Source organism: Falco peregrinus, chromosome 6, assembly GCF_023634155.1.
Source record: "Falco peregrinus isolate bFalPer1 chromosome 6, bFalPer1.pri, whole genome shotgun sequence".
NCBI lineage: Eukaryota > Metazoa > Chordata > Aves > Falconiformes > Falconidae > Falco > Falco peregrinus.
This window is the reverse complement of record NC_073726.1, coordinates 75,674,510-75,694,189: the sequence shown is the minus strand read 5'-3', so window position 1 is coordinate 75,694,189 and position 19,680 is coordinate 75,674,510. Positions and strand designations below refer to the sequence as shown.

The following is a 19,680-nucleotide window of genomic DNA, read 5'->3' as shown; positions in this document are numbered from 1 at the left end:
CCGTGGTTCAAATCCAACACATGGAGGTTCAAGGATGATAAAGAGCTTTATTTGATAAGCTGCACAATTAAACTCTCCTTCAGTACAATGGCTGAATGAGAGTCTAAAGCCAAATTCAGTCAAGAAAATGAATGTCGGGAGTAAGCAGCCAAGAAGATGATATTTGGATAGTGATGACAGTCAAATGCTTTATCTGGAGGGGAATACGTTATTCCATTACATACCTATCTGCTCATTCAAGTACAAAACATTTACTGCATAAAGTGTATGGAGATGTTTCTGTAGAAGACAGAAGCAGGAAAATTTCTTCATCATATTTTCTTTGCTGTCAGCTAGTAAAATAATTTGTATGTTTTCACTAGTTACTAATAAATCCTTTTACTTATGATAGAAAATGTTCTGTATCAGAGGCTTGCTCAGTGCTTGGAGGTGATCTCCAAAAGTTCAGTCTTGGTGAAACTTGAAATGATCTGTGAACTAGTATCTTTTGTGCATCTCTAGTATCAAGAATGCCATTGAATAAAGTGGATGCTTCTCAACTTCTCACATGAGCCAATGCATTTCATCACAGCAACAAGTAGTATAATCAGTCACAAGTAGGGAGTGACTACTCTTGGTTTCCCAGTGGAAAACAGATTTCAGAAAGCTCAAGCCTGTCAGTGGACTACAAATGGACAGATGGACAGAAATTAAGCAAAATTCCTAGACTCACCCTTGCTGGATGCATCATTGAGGCACCACCAGCGGGTGTCCTGCCTGAACTGAAGAGACATAGTTGCATAGGAGCAGAAAAGCTATTCCTTCTCCCCAGAACTGCTGGGATGACTCCACCAAGAGGCAGACAGCTGGGCAACTGTGGGAAGCCTCCGCTACCTGTGTCACATTCATACCAAAGACTTCCACTACTTAGGTTTATAACTTGACTGTCATTCACAAAAAAAATAATTTGCTTGAAAGAAACAAAGAAATAATACAAAGATGGTCATAGATGTATAAAAGCATGCAGCCAGACATATTCAATACCTGGTAGGAATCTAGAACTACTACCAAAGTCTTTCAATCCATGTTGTCAGGTTACCTTTTCTGTCGTATTTGTATTGTTGGTTGTATTCTGGAAGCCCTGGACAATGCCAGAAATGCATAATGGCCCAGCAAAACCCAGCAAGTCAGCCAAGTAACGGAACGTGCTGCTGAGAAGAATTGGTCGGCCAAAAGCACTGTACATGGCTAACCATATGGAGGGACTCCGATTGGGCTGGTCTGCTACCTTTTTCTGGAAAACAGAGAAACAGGTATCAATGCAACAAGAAGAAGCCTCCCTGGCTTTACATAGCAACTTCCATTTCATTTCTGTCTGGATGCCCAAATGGTTCCTGAAGGGTGTTTTGGACTAGGTGAGGTAGCAAACATGTTGTAGATATCAACAGTTTTCAGCCATTCTTCACAGCAAATTCAAATCCTGCCTCCACTTGGTAGCTGTGGTTTCTCACCTCTAAATCCTACCACTTTCCTGAACCTGTGAATGCAGGAATGCAAACACGATTAATCGCACTGGCACGTAGCCATAGCTCCTTGTCACATGTGCACTCAGGAAAAGGTCTGGCCTTTCAACCCCTTGCTCAAAGGGGTAATCTCGGCTTTCACAGTAGCTGTGAAACCACTTGATCCAGTAAAGGCTTCTGATGTGAGAAAGGGCTTGAAGGAATAAACATGGACAGACACCTACAACAACATCATTTAAACTTATCTGGATTTTTTTTTTTCTATCTCTTGGAAGCCTCCCAGGAAGACACACTTCAGCTGATCTCTAATTACTGTGCTCAAAAAGATGAAAGTAACAGGCTATGTTGGGAGGTAAGATTAAATCAAATAAGGGTCCTTTCTAGCCTTCAGTTCTGTGAATGTATGCAGTATCAGAACTCTCGCCCTAAACCACCAGCCAGCAGCTATCTCTTTATCTAGTCAGAGGAGTTCTGGTATTTCTGAGGTCCTTTCAATCTAAAGAAGAAAGAGTTTTAGTGAACAGATCCATGGTCTGCAGAGTGCTTCCTTGCACTTCAGGCAGCAGCTTTTGACACTTTAAAAAAGCATCTGTCAATTTTCAAGTAGCACAGATGCCTGTAAATTGTAACCCAAGCCAAGCCCTCTTGAGTGTTCACAGACATTTTAAGTATAGCCCAGTAATAACAACGCCCTGCCCCAGCAAATTAACCAGAGAAAAGCAAGTGTGCTGTGCTCTGCCTGGCTGCCTCAGGTCTTTTTTCTTCTTTTCTCGCCTTTTCCTTTTATGCCACTTCAACTGTGGGACAGAATATCTGCATGGTGCCAAAAATGTACAAGTGTACAGGAGGGCCAGAGAGCTGCGTGCTGGCTTCTAGAGTTCAGGCCAGGCTGGTCATACCCAATGCCAAGAAGCTTGGTACAGAGAAATAAGAAGCATGGGGACAATTTAGAGCTAACATTTCCGAAAGTGTTGAGAATGAAACTGCTTCTTCTGAGGAGAGGAAGAGCAGGAGGGCCTCACGTGACCTTCCCAGGCAGAAGGCTCTGAATTCATTGTCTACTGGGTTTTGAGCCAGAATGCACTGCATGAGCCACTGCTGTCCTCCTCAAACCAACAACCCGCATTTAACGGTTTGATGGGAGCTTGGCTAACTTATTAGGAAAACACATCAACCATCTTCTGGAAAAAGTTGCACATACTATTCTGGGCATTCAGTTAAGGGTGAATTTGGTAAATGGCAATGACAAATCCTTATTTCTTTAAAAAGATTTTACTATTTTAATAGCCATTTTCACTACTACTACAATTGACGTAATTGTCATCACTACATGAAATCTATTTACTTTTCATTGGCAAAAATATTAAATTAAATTAAATTACCTAATAATGTCTATTGCTAAATGCCATTTTTTCTTCTTTTTTGATCGGGACTTTAAATTAGCTAAAGTATCTAATGAGGAGGGAGGAGAAAGAAGAACAGATTTTTCTTCCAGTCTTAAGCTTTTTTCCAGAACAGTTCTTGAGGCCCAGTGTTATGGGCTTGCAGTATGGCACGTTGTATGTGCCAACCCTATCCTCTATTTAGGTGCTGAAGGATGATCTGTCAATCACCACTCATTATAGCTCTCTGATGACTACTGATGTTTCAGAAAATCCACAACTGAAAGTTTGGCCAGTGTCATAAGAATTAAATAAAAAGCTCTGTCTGGGCTTTCTGCATCAGAAAAATGTTATTACAAAATGATTATTTCCTGCATTTTCCCAGTCCCTTTAAGCCTCTGTGGTTTGGGAAGCCACCTGAAGCCACGAGATTCTCCTCCTGGGCATGGGGGGTTGGAAGGACATACTTTCCTTCTAGAAGGTGAGAAGAAACATCTTAAAACATAATGTTAAAAATTACCCAGTTAAAGAAAAGGAGAGGAGCTGTACTGAAGACAGGTGACAGTTGCATCAATACAAGTATGAGCTTAATCAGTTTACACAACTGTGCATCTCAGTGTTCGTTTAAATTTGCAAGGATTATTTTTGTTAGAATGGTCAGTAGCATTTGTTGTTGTGTTAATCAGCCAGGCTGGACTGCTGTTCTCACCTATGGCACTTGCTTAGGTTTTCTTTGCCTTTGTCACCTGCCTTTGAAATCACTGTAATTTTCTCTACCATGGGCACTCAACAGTTGAAATAAGGGCAAGTGAGACAGCACTCGCTGGTAAATCAAGCCACCTGTAAGGTATGCCTCAGTAAATATGGAAATCTGACTGTTCCCTTAGTGCTGGAGCTGACATGTCAGCCTGCTGCTGAGGGGCAATGCTCTTCCCTCTGGTTTCTAGCTAACACACTTTCTTTCCTCCTCTCTTTGCCGTAACAGGTAAGATCCACAGTGGCATGTGAACAGCAGGTATAGGAAACTAATGGTCCTGGACTTCAAAAGTTGCTTTTGCTATCCCATCCCAAAAGAAAAGCTTTCTATTGACCCTTAGGGCAAATTACATGGGATTTAGGTTGATGGGGTAAACCAAATGTAATATCAATGTACTAAATCTGCTTGGGGATATGTGATGTATGATGCATTAGTATGTGCTTTGAAACATCTACATTGCTTGTACAGAAACCAAAACAAAAGTCAAGCAACATCAGAAGCAGGATCAAATTTTGAGGGGTAGATGTTATGTGAAAGGACTACCCACATATAGTACATTGGAGCCAAAATTTGGCTGTGAGAGTTTCATTGCATATCATTAAGGACTACTTTAGCTTCTTAATCTTATTAAAGAATTCTTTCTCTTCAGCAAAAATATCAATTAATGTAGTAGGAACTTTGACCGTGTATTAAAGAGAACATATGAATTTAAGGTCGAGTCTAACCCTATGTGCATCACTACTTATTCTGCAGAAGCAACCTTCCTATCTACAATTAGAATTTCTCCAGGATTCTTAGACAGGTATGACAAAAATACTATAGGATGAGGTATTTCTGTTTCTATACGAGACTTTCCAGAAAAGCAAAAACATATAGCAAGTCCATCTTTTAGAATATTTACTGATGTCAGGAAATAACGGGATATGGAAAGCCACTTGCAATGTGGTTTTTTGGCAAAACTTTGTTAAGGAAAAAACTCAAACAGCATATTTAAGTAAGATTAATTATCAAAAGAGCTTGTTTTAACTGTAGTTTTATAGTATCTTCTAATTTGAAAGAACATATGCCATGTTGTTTTCTTATGGTATGCTGTGTTATGCTGCGTTGCCAAACACAAACTATCTACAAAACCAGTAATAAATGACCCATAAATAACATATATCTCTTTAAATAATATAAATAATAAATGACCCCAATAAATGAAGTGATTACCAGACTAATAACTAATTAGAATGTTGATCACCAGTTATTTAGCCTTGTATTGTCTCATACTTAATATTATAATAAAAATACTGATAATTGGTTTTAAAATTCTATATACAAGAAAGTAGTATTAAAATTTAATTGATGTTTTGAAAAAAATTACTTTTAACTAAATAATTTTGTATTCATAATGCTAAGAACTGATTGGTGAAAATTTGAAAATGTAAAAAAACCCAGAACAGAACAGCAAATTCAGATTTGTCAACTGAGAAGTGTTAGCTTAGGTCTCATGTCAGTGGGCAAGCCTTCCTATGGCAGGAGCTGGAACAATTCTGTCTAAATAGATGAGTATGTATTTCAGGAGCTGTCCACTGACATTAAAGGAAAAAAAAGGTTGAACCCAATGTTCACAGACTATGTTCACAGGTTATGCAAGTGGCAATACGCTATTTTAGCAGAATATAGCAGCCATAAAAAGTTAATCTCAGAGCTTCTAGTTTATGCTTCTGTATGCTTGGGACACAGGTTTAGTAAACAGTGATTTTGAGCAAACGGTCAGCAAAATTTAACCAGACTCATTTCCCTCATGCTTTTATTTGGTAGAGAATCTTAGCTGGTTTCAGTTCTCTTAGCATGCAGAAAGGATAGCAAGACAATGTCACATTAGCTATCTCAAAGGCATTTTACAATACAGATTATTCATGGTCATGTTCAGCGTCTTTCATCAAGGCGTGATAAGGCAGCTTTGGAAAGGGGCGGAAGCTTTCTTTCTGTGGGGCCATGGAGCACAGCTGAGATCGGCTATTTCCAGGCACAGGCAGGGTAACCCCAGTTAATCCAGGGGGCTCCCTTCACCAGCTGCAGAACTTTAGTGTAAAATACAGTCTGGCAGCAGAGACAGTGACATATCATCTCTTCCAGATTGCAGACCATGCTTTAACCTGAAGAATTTTCTTAATTCTATAGCTGTTTTCTGACCCAACCGTGCACAGGCCAACACATTTCTCCCTGGAAGTGACCTGCAGCAAGTTCCACTGCCTGTCTCTTTGGATTGTCTTTAGCCTTCTGGTTTAACTTTATCTATGAAGTATCAGTTTACTTTAGGGTTACAGCCTGTTTTCGATTATTAGAGGCTGTGGTAATCTCAAGACTTTAAACAACTACAGAAACCAAAATATCTGCTGTAAGCCAGCTTTATAAACATAGCTGCATGGGTACGTTTCTGCAAGTCTTCATAGGTGCATGATGCATGCTGAGGGAAGCTATACACTGAAAGTTTGCATTCATGCACATGAGCAATAGCACACTTAGCTTGCCTTTTGGCATCTGAACCGCATATTTGTGCAGACACACACGGTATCTGCAGATGTAAATGAGCTACAGAAGAATGCTTGCTCCCAGTCATGGTGCCTGTCATGAGGAATGGCACAGGGACTCAGATCCTCGGCGCATGTAGGTGCCTAAGACTCTTGTCTCTTTAAGTAGGATTTAGGCACCAAATGCTTCTTTAAGGAGCTGGCCTAAGGGATGCACTTCTCCTTTGGTGTGAAAAGCTTAGTTCCTATGACTCAGTAGTTTTCTGCTTAAAGCAGCAGAGTCTTGGTCTCTAGTCTCTAGACTTTGTGAGCATCAACTACATAAGGAAGGAGAATCAACCTAAATCTATTAAAACAGATTGTATTGATTATGGTTTCATTTCAGAGAGCACAGAAAGGAGTCTCTAGCTCCATCTCTGCTGGGAGCAGAGCTGCTTCTCACAGATTCCCCTTGAACTGCAGTTCTAAACCATACAATGTGTGGAAACATGTTTATCTGGTGTGTGCAGGAATAGGATTTATATGCTTTTTTCCTACATGCTACATTTTCCAAAGTGGCCTCTGAATGCCTGTATGAATGCCTCTGTTTATGCTTGAGAATCGGCATGTACATACAAATCAGACAGGCAGGCACTTGAATCCTTCCTCCTTTCTGCAAAACAAAATCTTTCTTTTTTTTGGCAGAAACCACCAGCTTTAAGCACAAATGAAACACCACAGTTTTGCCTAGATACATCCAGAAGTTTCTCTGGAAACTCCTGCTCTATGCAATGAGTTTGCCCAACTATGTTTTCTGTACTGTGTCTGGCTGGGATGGAGTTAATTTCCTTCATAGCTGCCCTTATGGACTGGTGACTAGAACACTGTTAAGACACCGATTTTTTGGCTATTCTGGATGTATGGTTTTGGCTATTTCTCTTTCTGGAGAAAAAAGTGAAGATGAGTTATTCCAGCTGGAACTATGGACAGAATGTCTTCTAATTTAACATGCTGTCATAAGTAACAGAGTTTCAAACAAAGCTTTCACTTGTAAAATGAGATCGAGCAAGTGATCAGTGTTATGGGTTTAGTTTCCAGTTGCTCTCGAGCTGGCAACTCTCCCTTCTCTCACTTAAAACCAGTAACCATTAGATTGCAACTTCCTAAGACAAGTTTCACCTTGGAACAGACAGTGCTAAGTTAAACATTCCTAAAACTAGGCTTTTGTAGAAGCAGAAAAAATTCAAAGCGACACTATAGTTTCTAAGGCCAAACAGTGACATGAACATCTGTAGTTACCTTTTGTTCCTCATATGCTTCTTTGAGACAAACGTAATTTGTCAGTGCTCTCATTGCAATTGGAAGCTTTCCAATCGCCTTCAGATCCACAGGTTTCTTGTGAGCAGATATAATAAGAGTATTCATCCACCAGTAAGTTGCCTTTGACAGCAAATTGACAAAGGGCTGCAGAAACCTCACCCCCAGATCCTGTAGATCCTCTGGTGGCTTTACTTTCTGAGGGTTCATGAAAAAAACATACCTCTGGAGAGAGGAAAATAGACAGCATGTGCTCAGGAATTTTATTATTAATGGTAATTTTTAGTAAAAATTATGTATAATACAATACAATAATAATACAATTTGCATTTAAAGGTAATTATACATTGCATTTAAATATATTTTTGCATGTAAATAGGAGCATTTCTATTTTGACAACACAACTGTCAAGAAACTGAGCAATACGGGACGTGGACACAGCTCTGTAACCTACCAGTTATCTCTATCTGAACAACAAAAAATAATTCTTGGGACATACTTACATGTTAAATTATCATGGGTAAGAACATATGTTAACTTATACTTTCCCTACATATATAGTTTATCTGCATTAACATAGCAGATACTATATAGGTTACACAGACACACACATACACCCTTACCTGCACAAATATGTATGTGTATCTATCTATACAAAAATGTATGCACTCTCTGTGTGTATACATATACACTGGCACACATACATACCAAGTCCAGGGTACACATCAAGGACATACATTTTAAAGAGATGCCAGGTCCCACTGATTTCTATAGAATTAACCAGACATATATGGCTAAGCTAACCTTGGGACTGAACTTGGCACAAGCCAGAGTTACTGGGACTAAATATCCATTTTCATTCCCCCAAGGTACTACTGATATTTTTTCAGATTCTGATAAATAAACCACATACCCTAACTCGAATGACGTTGATCTCCACAGCCATCAGCAGCCCATACAGAATGACCATAATTCCAGTGATGCAGAAACGCAACTGAGAAAAAGGTACACCATCCTGGCAGTATCTTACAAGCTTAATCGTTTTGGTGACAAAGGCCATTATCCAGTAAAGAAAGAGAGCTGTAAAACAGGTGCACATGCATAATTAAAAAAAAAATTAAAATATAGTACCAGTGCTGCAGAAGTTTTAGCTCTCAGACAGAAATACTCCATGGTTTAGTGCAATGCAGGCACAGTGGTCCTCTATAGCACCAGCCTGCAGGCTGGCGATGTGTGATGTCAGCCAAAGTTAGGGAATCAGGTTCACAGAATTTGCTTTGCACCTCCTTTCCCCAAGTCACTCTTTTTCTTCCTGGGCCACTTGCCTTTAAAGAGATCCACAATGGTGGGTCTTCACACAATTACAAAGAGTCCACTAGAAGGTAATCTGAAGGGTAACTTTGTTATTAAAATGAACAAAAATTAACTTAACTTGACAAATATCATATTGTCTCTTTGAAAAAGCAGGGTGCATCCCAGGTGAGCATATGGAAATATAATCATTTTGAAAAAAAAGTTGGTATAGTTTAGTATTTTCCTGCATCCTGCCTTGTATCTGTCAATGTCTCATCCAGGTTGTTGAGTTACAGGTGATTTGGACAGTATACTTGTATGAAACATTATCCTGCAATTTCTAGTCAAATTCTTCTAGCCATCCCCTGACAGAGACAGTAGACTGGGTAATCTCAGAATCAATTGCAAAGGATGCTGAGAAACAACAGCCATCTGCACAGGATGGTTTGTGATCAGATTGCTATTAAAGGTGGCTTTTTAAAATAGTCTTTTTGACTGAAGACAAGATTTGCCTCAAAAGAATGAGCAGCATTAAAAAATACCCAAAAGCTCATGCTAGAAATACAATAGGTATACAATGCTTTTCCTTTTGTCATAATTTTTGAAAGCAGTTTTCAGTAGGTACCTTGTAAAAAGTGCAATAACTCCTACAATACTACTAGCTCAAAAAGCAGAGAATTACTTCTCTCTTTCTTAACATTTTCACACATTTCACCATCTTCTTCAATCTATGCAAGCTGACTTCGGCTAAGCTTCTCGGTTTTGTAAGAGTACATAAATATCAGACTTAGACTTACCCAACAGTAACTTTGGAAAGTTGGATGTTTCAATATTGTGGTAATAAACTATGGATACAGTGGCAGCCACAAATCCCATGATAGCTGGTAGAAAGAGATGCAGATGGCGAGATTTCATTTGCCTGAAAAGAAATAAGGTATAAATTAGTGTATTTGGTGTCTTTTTTCACCACTGTTACATTCCTAGGTGTTCTGCTAATCTATTTGAGAGGACAAACCGACATTCCTAGAGACAAAAAGTTTTTTTCATACAAATGCTTGAACTGTTGCCAATGTTTACTTGCATTATAGCTTGAGGGGAAAACATCGAAGTGCTAAGAACAATTGTTTCATCTTCATCCCATTAAAATCCGGACAGTTCATGAAATGATGCCCCAGCTTTTTTGGGGAAAAAAACCTCCTTACGCCCTACTAGCCAGCCCATCACACATTAACACTATATATTAATGAAGGCAATTAGCTTGGCTACCCACCAAACACCATCACTTACGTGTCAGAAACTATGCCCTCTGCTATTTCACACACATGTACAAACAGGAGGGTGAATGTCAAGATCCACCGCAGGTTGTGTCCAGGGAAGTGCAGCCATGTATTGTGGTGAATCTGGACTTTGGAGCTTTGGCTTCCCCAGCCTGGGAAATAATAGTGAAAGAGGAAGGTTATCGCACAGCCAGCCAGTGATTGGTCTGGTTATCAATTCCCCATCCTAATCCATAAGTCACACTTAACAGTATACAATCAATACAAACCCCTACAAGACTATGGGGGTGTTGTTACTAACATGATGACCCAGGAGTGTCTGGGTTGCCATGCAGCACCCCATAATTTTGATCTAACCCTGTAGACAATGGGACAACAGGCCTCCTCCAATTGCACAATTGAGGAGAAGAGGTCCCTGGCCAAGAGCAAAGATGAAAAAAAACCAGAAGAAATATGTCAGTCTCACCCTCACACAACAGACTGACAGATGTGAAGTGATGGCATCGTCATGTCTTTCCCAGTCACAGGCAAGACTGGATAAAGTTTCTAGCTGATATAAAAGTTGCATCCTCCAAGGAGGCCTCAAAGAGACACATTTACTTCAAACAAATAACATTTATTGTCTCTGTTTCAGGCCTGGCTGGGAGCACTGTCTCAGGGGATGCTGGACAGTGATTTCCCAGTCTCTGCTTCTCAGGCACAGCCCTGCCTCCTTGCCTAGTGCATTCCTGGCACATTAAAGTTCACAGCTGGGCTCAGCTGATTTAATCACCAAATTAATCTTGAAGCCTATTTTCACGTCATCACCTCAGATAGCACCTGTTCTTTTCAGACAAAATCCTGTCTGAGGCCAGCAACCCAGAACGAAGCGGGACACCAGGGATCTGAGTGATGGGACAGGGCTGGGGGTAGCTGGGGACTGACCAGGGATTAACTTCTCATGATGGCGAGTCTTGTCCTGCGTGTTGCTTTGTCCTCTGTCCCTTCCCACCCTGGTCCAGGGCTGCCCTGAGTCAGTCAGCCCAAATGGCTGTACATGTCCTTCTTACTGTAAGGCAGCTCCTGGAATTCCCTGACAGGCTTCCAGAAGCCCATAGAGAATCCCAAGAACAGTACGTTTCAGGGAAGTAAAGAAACAAAACAAAAGAAATCAAAACCAACTGAGTTTAAATTCCAAGATATGCTTTTCATATGCAAGGATGTAGCATCTCATCGTGCCTAGAGGCTCATCAGGTGACTCAGAAACACATAAGCCAGAGCCCAGGTTTATTCATTCCTGGAAACTGTCAGGATTTCACCATTTCATCCATGTTTAATATGCAAAGTACTGCAGGAACAAAATATTCTCTCTTCTCCATATCCACCTCAACCATTTTCCATAGTTTCCCAAGATTTTCCTAATCTAATGCAGCTTTCTTTGACCTTGCTCCAATCTTTGTCTCTCCCAAGCTGGTTTTCATTTAGTTAGTTTTCAGCAACTGAATCTTGTTATACCTTTGATTGCCATGTACTGAGTGTCTTAGCCTACAGGTTCCTGTAGCCTATTATTCCATCATTTCAGAGTCTTTTTGCTTAAGGGAAGTCATCAAATCTCTAGGTTGAATATAGTCCCAAATTCAAATTTTCACCATGGAAGAAATGTATTACTGCGTGTATGTGCAGCACCAAGATGGTAACATGGAAGAACTGACATGCCATTTTTCATTAAGTTGTAAGGAGAATATTCATTTTTATTAATACTTATTGTCTTTTGATGGTTATTCAAGTCTCTCTACCTCCTACGATGAGTTAGAAAGCCACTGTTTGACAGCTCTGAAAAAGTATTAAATTGTATTTGTTTCATCACTGCAAATAACTGGGATAAAGAGACAACTATAGAGAAAAGGTGTCATTAGAGTACTAGTTTAGATGGGGGTCTTTACAAGAATATAGAAGTCAGAGCCACTCCACTGTCCTAAGTTCTTCAAGAGAGATTTATCGTTTCTTATTTTCATTTCTGTGGAAAAAAATTATTTGTTCTGTTCTACTTCTGTGTACATATGTTGGCAAAAGAAGTATTTACTTCTTTTAAAAGTTTTTAAAGTTTCGTATGCTTCTCCTAGCCTTAGATCCAATTGCACATTTTGGATATTCTCTGAAATTCACATAACTTGAAGGGAATTCAGACCCACTGCCCTAAGACTTCTAGTATCTAATAATAGCAAAGGATGCAAGTTGCCAGTTTCAAATCTGAAGAAAACCTCTCCAGAGAGACATTTCAAAGCATTTGGATCCGATTTCTCTGGTTATTATCCATCCTTTCATGCTGCTTAGTTCAGATTCGTATCTAAAATACCAAATATTTCAAGCAGGTTGGCTCACAATCTCTGGGTCAAGCCATTCTGCCTTTTCTTTTTAAAAATTAATAAATGCAAAGGCTCCAATGGTTTGCATCACAGGCCTCCAAGCACATATAAACATGGCTGAGTATAAATACATGCTCAAATGTTTGTAGGATTGTACAGCTCCATTTAATAACTTACCGATGAACAAAATTGGGAAGGTGATAAATAACAAGAAGACATGGGGAACCAGGTTGAGGGCATCCACAAAGCAGACATTTCTGAGGACACCAGCACTGATGTTATAGGCTGAAGCATTGTCATTACCACAAAATGCGAGCCTCATTGCTTCCAGAAGGTCTGACTATTACAAGAAAGAAAAAATAGTTGACTGCTATCATTCCCTTTAGCTAAACATAAAATAAATAAACAGATACAGAAGGAGCACACTGAACAACCCATAGAGAATAATTCAGTTGTCCTTTGAAAATTCTTCTGGGCTTCATCAAATATAAGCACATTAGAATGAAGGCTGTGTTTATATTAAAATAATATTATTTATATTTATTTATATGTACTATTTGTAAGTACCAGTTATTAATTACACTATGCTATGTCTTGTAGTGTTCATTATATACTTTAATATTATGCTGCAAATGCTCTGTATTTGCGTCTGTATGAAGAACAAGTGTTGAAAAATAATCATTTTCATTTCTCATTAGAAAACTCAAATGCACATAAGCTGACTCCTGTGTGTTACTGCTTCTTTGATGTGCCAACATTCTTTGTGCAACATCTCTGTTCATACAATTTGTTGCACCATGTTCTCAGTGCAAGCTCTGAACCTTTGCTATCTGTGATTTGGCAGCTTTGCATTTGCTGGTATTTTGTATTTCTTCATTGTCCCATAGAACAATGGTCACACACACTAGTCATTACATATAATTGCCAAACTCTTAATCAAAGTAGGTTGTATTGAAGATGGCATAGGCAGTAATTCAGCATTTATGCTTGATTCTGCAAATCCTTACGCATGAGCTTAGCCTCATCTAAGCAGTTCTCTTATTTCCATGATTTCTTATGAGATTATCTTTGTACCAAGATAAGCTCATGCATTCGTGCTTGCAGAGTGTAGCCCATAGTATGATACAGAGTAATGGCCAGCTTCTGGCTTTTATCAACTTCTACATCATTTATTTTTTAATTTTTCTTTATAAGAACATGAAACAAGATTGCAACCAAAATGTTTCCTTGCTGATTTTTTTGCCTGAGACTTATAAGCAGTAACATACTCCTGTAGAATAGGTTGTGTAAACTCATTTTCTCACATCTTTTTTTTTCCAAATTTTACATAGTAAAATGGAAAGAATACCTCTAATTCAGCAAAGTGTATGTATACTTTGGTGAATGTGTCTTTCTGCAACAACATTGGTATTAATGAGTTTTGCCAAATCAGAAAAACAGAGATGTGCAAAAAAATGCACAAACACAGTTTTTTACAACAAAGTTAATTGAATGGGGAGGAAAAGGTTTTCCTTCTGTCCTCAAATAGTTCAGATTAGTTCTGTGAGCCTAGTTGTTTCAACAAGGTAAGCATAAACTACACAAGTACAGCCTTAGAGAAAGCATAAACATACTGATCTTCAAAAGAATACAGAGTTCAAAGAGGTACTTTGAACCTCTGTTAAATCCTCTTTTTGCTTTTAACTAACTTTTTGCTGGATCTGAAAAGTATAATCCATACTGAAATACATCAGTGAAATTTGTAAAGGCGTTTCATTGTAAAGAATATGATAAATGCAGTCCCTTTTCCAAACATATCAGCAATTTACAGTCTGAGATTTGCCAGAAGTTAAGCATAACTCAGTCATACGATGGACCACAGCCTGCAAAAATGCATGCATGTACTTACTGTGGTGCAAAAGCTGACGGGCAACCCACTCAATCTTCAGTAGAACACACCCCGATGGAGAGTTCGGCCCATTCTCTATAATGAATAGAGTGATATGACCACTACCATTCTATCATTTTATTTTTATATAAAAATATAGTCATAAATGCATATGACTAGCAACACAAAAGAAACATTGTGTTAATGTGAATTCTGTCTGAATAGACTGAGGAGTTATTAGCCAAAAAAATACATTTTCAAAACTTTTCAAAAAACTACATGGCAATTGTCTGGTTTGAACTCTTAAAAGCTTGACATGTCTCCTTTAAGAGAAACATAACGGTAATGATAATCTCTTGAAAATCAGAAGTGTTGTTTCCTCATTTTTATCGAAGGTCAAAAGTCCAAGGGAGTTCTTTGGGAATTTTCCTCCCTTTCCCACAAAGAGAACTCTTTTCTGAGACAACATAAAGATGCTATTGTGGTCTAGTGGTTGGATTGGTACTGAAAGGCAGGAGGGTCCTGGGTTCAAATGAGCTCTGAATCATTGACTTCCAGTGTAGCTTTTGGCTTCTGCTCAAAAATAAATCTGGGAGAAAGGATTAAAACCATGTCCAAAAGAAGCTAAGGGAACTGTTGTTTTTCTTCCACTTTTCTGGAAGGGAAATGGAACATAGGCAGCAGATGTTCCTGTGGAAGAAAGGATTATTAACTGCATGGAGGCTGTTACCTGTTAGCTAGGACCTACCATCAGTTTGTAAAGGTTTCTTATTACACCTCAAACAATATTCCCTAAAAGCTCTCAGGGAAGCTGCATCTTTCAAGAATCACACCTGAATGTTCACAAGAATCTGTGCTGTGCCTAGTTCTGTGATGGAGTATGTCCAATAACACTCTTAAAACGAACTGTGCTTTGCATGTTGGCAGGACTGAGGAAAAAATCTAGTCCTATCCAAAAAAAAAAAAGAAAGTCCTATCATTAATTACCTATTAATTAAATAAATATATTTTTAAAAATCATTACGTAAAATAAATTAATAATAAAAAATAAAATGAAAAAAAATTAAATAAAGACAGTACCCATCGTACTGATGATAATTTTCAAGACTAGGTACAGGTAGTGTATTCACAAGACTTTTGTTACAGGTTCATTTAAAAAAAGAAGTAGAATTTAATTGTCTTCTCTTAGCATGAGAGAGAAAATCAAAGAGCCTAATTTGGTTAGTTTGTAAAAAAAAAACAAACTACCAGAAAATAAAAAAGATTGCATTTCCAATGAAATGAGATAGCGTAATTGACAATAAATTCCCATGTTTTTAAGTCAGAAAACACTTCATCATTAATCAGCACACCCAGTGACCATCTTCATTAAACCTTCACAGGCTTAAAATCTACCAAAACATTCTTCTCAGTGTCACGATGCTGTGCTGACCCAATGCAGCTTATGATTTCGCTTCATAAAATGCTCACCAGGTACAACTTCTCTTTTTGGCAGCACCCACTTCAGGACACACATCTAGTACAGTACAGTACAGTACAGTACAGTGATCCTTCCTTCTTCCCTCCCTTCCTTTCTTCCATCCACTTGTCCATCACCACTGTGCTGGAAACAAACTGAGTGCAAGTGGAGGACTCATGTTCTGCACCTGTTGATGTTGCCAACTTCCACAGATGATTTCTGGTGTTTACACAGACAGGCTGCTAGTAGCTCTTTGTATCAGCGTGGCGTATCAAAATACACTGCAGTACATTAGAGCTCTAAGAAATTATTTTATCTCCCGTGTGCCTCACGGGGAGTGAGAAACCACTCCATCATTCCCTTCTTATCCATTCCTGGCGGAGAAGGCAGATCCGGTATACCCTCTAGTTTTGCCTGTGTGACTCAAACCACTGGATCTTGCTCAGTTTTTTGGAAAATTTACATAGGAGGCTCTGGAAATGCACTGATGCACAGGTCCATCACCCCAGGCATAAAGCGTGGCATGTAGTTTCTACTTCTTTGCTCAAGTTTCATGGATAGGGGAAATATATTGGATGAAATTTTACTGACATGTAAGGGAGGATGCTTTGCATTTACCATCAATGCAAGTGAGACTCCCATTTCATACGAAGCTGAAATTAGTCATTACTTTCTGCCGCATCAGGGTGTGCCTCCAGAAGCCCATTTTCATTGGCTTCAAGGTTTAACAAGCTGTGCTCATTTCCAGAGAAGGTCAGAAAGAAAAGCCCCTAAGGCAGAAGAACAAATCCCTGATTTCTCTGGACAGTATGCGGTGTTTTACAACAAAGCTTGCACAGCTCCACCAAAGTTAACAGGAGTTGGACCATGACAGGTTTCCAAATGCAATGGCTCATCCAAGGGACAGTGTAACCTTCAGTCTTCTTCAAAGGAAAATTTGATTAATATAAAGGCAAGTTTCCTCATGCCCACGCTCAGATCTCATGCTTGCAAAGTTCAGATCAACAGATTCTTAAGAATCTTAACAGATTAACATTCTTAACAGATGTGTTGATCTAGATACAGATCGACACATTCTTAAGGCTGCAAACAGTGCCAGTAGCATGTTCAAAAACTTCAGACTAATTTGAAAGTCTAAATTGCATTTTCAAACAGTATTTCAGTATTGGGAGTTAAGGCTAAAGAGATCTTTAAGAATTCTAAAAGAATTGAAGAGTTTTAAAAGGCCTCCACTATACTGACTTCTACTGAATCCCGCTTTTGAAAACTTTTACTCAAAAAGATGAGCCTGTAGATGAAGACAGTTTGGAAGATCTTGACTGCCAATAAGCAATGAAAGGCAGAGTGAAAAGGCACTATTCCTTCCTCTTCTGTAAAACCGTGAGATTTCATTTTACGAAATGAAAATGTGAAATGGAAGAACAATAAATTTAGGAAAAAAACCATGAAGAATTGCAGTTGTGCTTGCTGTTGTAACTTGTCAAAAACTGCAGCTGGAGAGGAAGATGGAGCACTTTGATGGCTGATCACTGACCAGATTTGGTTCCCTTAATAATGATTAAGCTATTCTTCCTTTGGCTTTAGCTCTTCCAGGAAGCCATTCCTGGGCTTCAGTCAGAACTAGGTATGTGCAGAGGTGAACAGAGGTATCTTGCCTATGTGAGGAAGTGCTGTTTGTTTCACTCGGTGCTGAGCACTGTGCAAGTACGTAACTAAATACACCAAAGACTTTTTGTATTTTTCCCAAGCACCAGTTGTTGATCATTGCCAAATACAGAATGCTGACCACTCCAAACAGTCTAACCCCGCAATGAATAGCCATGCTGAAGATCTGTGAATTAGCCCTAAGCAAGTCAGAATACAGAGCTAACTGAAAATTGTATTAAGATAATACAACTAGAAGATAAGAAGCCTTGCTCACACCAAGCTTGACACGGGTGCTGAGTTCTTGCAGTTGCCATACTTCAATTTTGAAGTTAGCTCCTGCAGGACTATCCTAAGGACCCGTGAGCCATAGGGCCTAACAGCAGAGAAATGTCCACTAGTTTCTTAGCAAATTCATATCTATGGGTCCCAAAGGAAGGGACAGTCACTGGGAAGCAAGGGTCTCTTCTTCTCAGATGGATTGCCAATGCCTCTTCTCTAAGTTCATGTTCAGGTTGGAGACTTCGGAGCTGAAGGCTTCATTACAGGCAGATGGCTTTGTCTAGCTAACAGCAATGTCTGCAATAAATGGGAGCAGTCCAACTGCCACATTGAAACAATAAAATGCATAACCCAAACATGAATATTCATGAGAGAACAGATGAAAGGGTACCAACTGGTTTTGAAATTTGTTGGTCATCTGAAGTTATCGACCACTATTTTTTATCAGGTAGTACCAGCCTTTCAAAATAACTCTGAGATCCTCATATATTCATTTAAGAAGACAGTGTTATTCATAGTCGTTACAAACAGTGGATGTCACAGACATAATTTCCCTTTCTGTTGAATATAATAGGCCACCAGATTATGCTAGGGCGATTATACCAAAGTGAGTACATCACAATATTTTTGCTTCACTATGAATTATAGCAGGAATGTTATACTTTATAATAATGTTATGAAGCATACTAGGTTTAACCTATCATTTCAGGTTAAATTTCCCCCATTGAAGGGAAATGCAGTGATGTGGTAAACATCATCTGATAACAAGCATGCGCTGAGGGTACCGGCACCTCAATAGGGATGCCAAGTACCAGGTAAAACTGCTTTCTTTGAATGCTTGTAGGCTGGAAGGCCGTTGTCTTTCCAAGTTATTCACAAATTGCTCACTTTAACTTCAGTCTTTACAAACTCTAAAACTGGTCAGAAATTTTCAGAGGTGGTTTTTCTTTCTGCTTTGGAAAATGGCCTTTGTGGAGCTGTCAGCTACAAGCTGAAGCCACAAGCAAAACTTCATAGAGGAGGGGAATGGAAAGAATAATCAGGAGGACGAGCCCATGATGGTGCCAGTGGAAGGCAAGTTTCAGCTCTCCTTTACATCATTTGGTAATCTGATTCCCTGTTGGTTTACTTTTATGAGGATGTGAACTATCTGAACAGCAGTTCACCCTGCAATGAAATAGCTAAAAAAACTTGTGTTCTTTAAGGATTTAAATTTTCATGATAAAATCCCTATCACCGGCAAGTTGAGACTTTCTGGTTCTGGGCTAAGGTGTGCAGCCATAGTCATAATACAATAAGCAGAAAACAATACAAAAGAGATTCAGGAATAAATATTCACTGTGAAGAAGAAAAAAACAGGATAAAGTTGTCAACATGACTATGATGTGCCATTGAACCTAAACACTTAAAAACCTCATTTTAACAAGCATAAATGGGGATTCTCAGGGCACTAAGCCAATTTGTGAGATATATTTTTCCATAAGCAATTGTGAAGAAGACAATGGGAAAATGGGAAATAATTTAAGTTTCCATAAAAATTGTAAGAACATCCTCACTGAGTGCAGAACTGTAAGAATTCTAGTTAAAGACATTTTAATTACCTCAGGGTCTTTTAAAGTGGACTTAAAAGTCTTCATATTCAAGAGTTTCACCTTACCTGGATTATCAGTCCATTCGGCATGCTCTGCAAGACACTTATGACTATAAAGAAGAGTATAAATACACTCCTCAGGTGGACCTTGTTTTAAGGAAATAAGAATATTTTAAAAAATATTTATTTCAGTAGTTCTGTTGCCTATATATATATATATATATATATGTAAAAATATAAATTAATAGCTGTACTTCCTAATTAAAATATCAGCTAACAGAGCATAATCAGGTCTCAGTTCTATTTTTTTTGTCTTACATATAATATGCATTATATGCCCATATATGCGTATATATGTGTATATATATACATATAGATATGTGTATGCATACAGATGCAGGATGGAGAAAGTACTCAAGAGTTTTACAAAAGTAGTCAGTTCTTCTGAATAATTAAGTCATTACAA

At 38.7% G+C, this 19,680-nt stretch overlaps 1 protein-coding gene across 6 annotated transcripts in view; it reads right to left on the bottom strand.

The window, feature by feature from the left end:
- The window catches only part of ABCC9 (ATP binding cassette subfamily C member 9), a 72,924-nt gene extending 53,563 nt beyond the window's left edge, over positions 1-19,361 (bottom strand). For 5 of the 6 annotated variants that reach the window (XM_055808216.1, XM_055808217.1, XM_055808218.1 and 2 more), the window contains exons 1-8: positions 19,281-19,361; positions 14,260-14,334; positions 12,549-12,711; positions 10,037-10,178; positions 9,547-9,668; positions 8,370-8,536; positions 7,439-7,681; positions 1,079-1,273 (exon numbers count right to left, since the gene is read on the bottom strand). In XM_055808216.1, the coding sequence (XP_055664191.1) occupies positions 1,079-1,273; positions 7,439-7,681; positions 8,370-8,536; positions 9,547-9,668; positions 10,037-10,178; positions 12,549-12,693 (1,014 nt within the window). In that variant the 5' untranslated portion in view covers positions 12,694-12,711; positions 14,260-14,334; positions 19,281-19,361. Of the gene's footprint in view, positions 1-1,078; positions 1,274-7,438; positions 7,682-8,369; positions 8,537-9,546; positions 9,669-10,036; positions 10,179-12,548; positions 12,712-14,259; positions 14,507-19,280 lie in introns of those variants that run through there. The other variant, XM_027790507.2, reaches the window with a different exon arrangement.
- Positions 19,362-19,680: the final 319 nt, after the last annotated feature.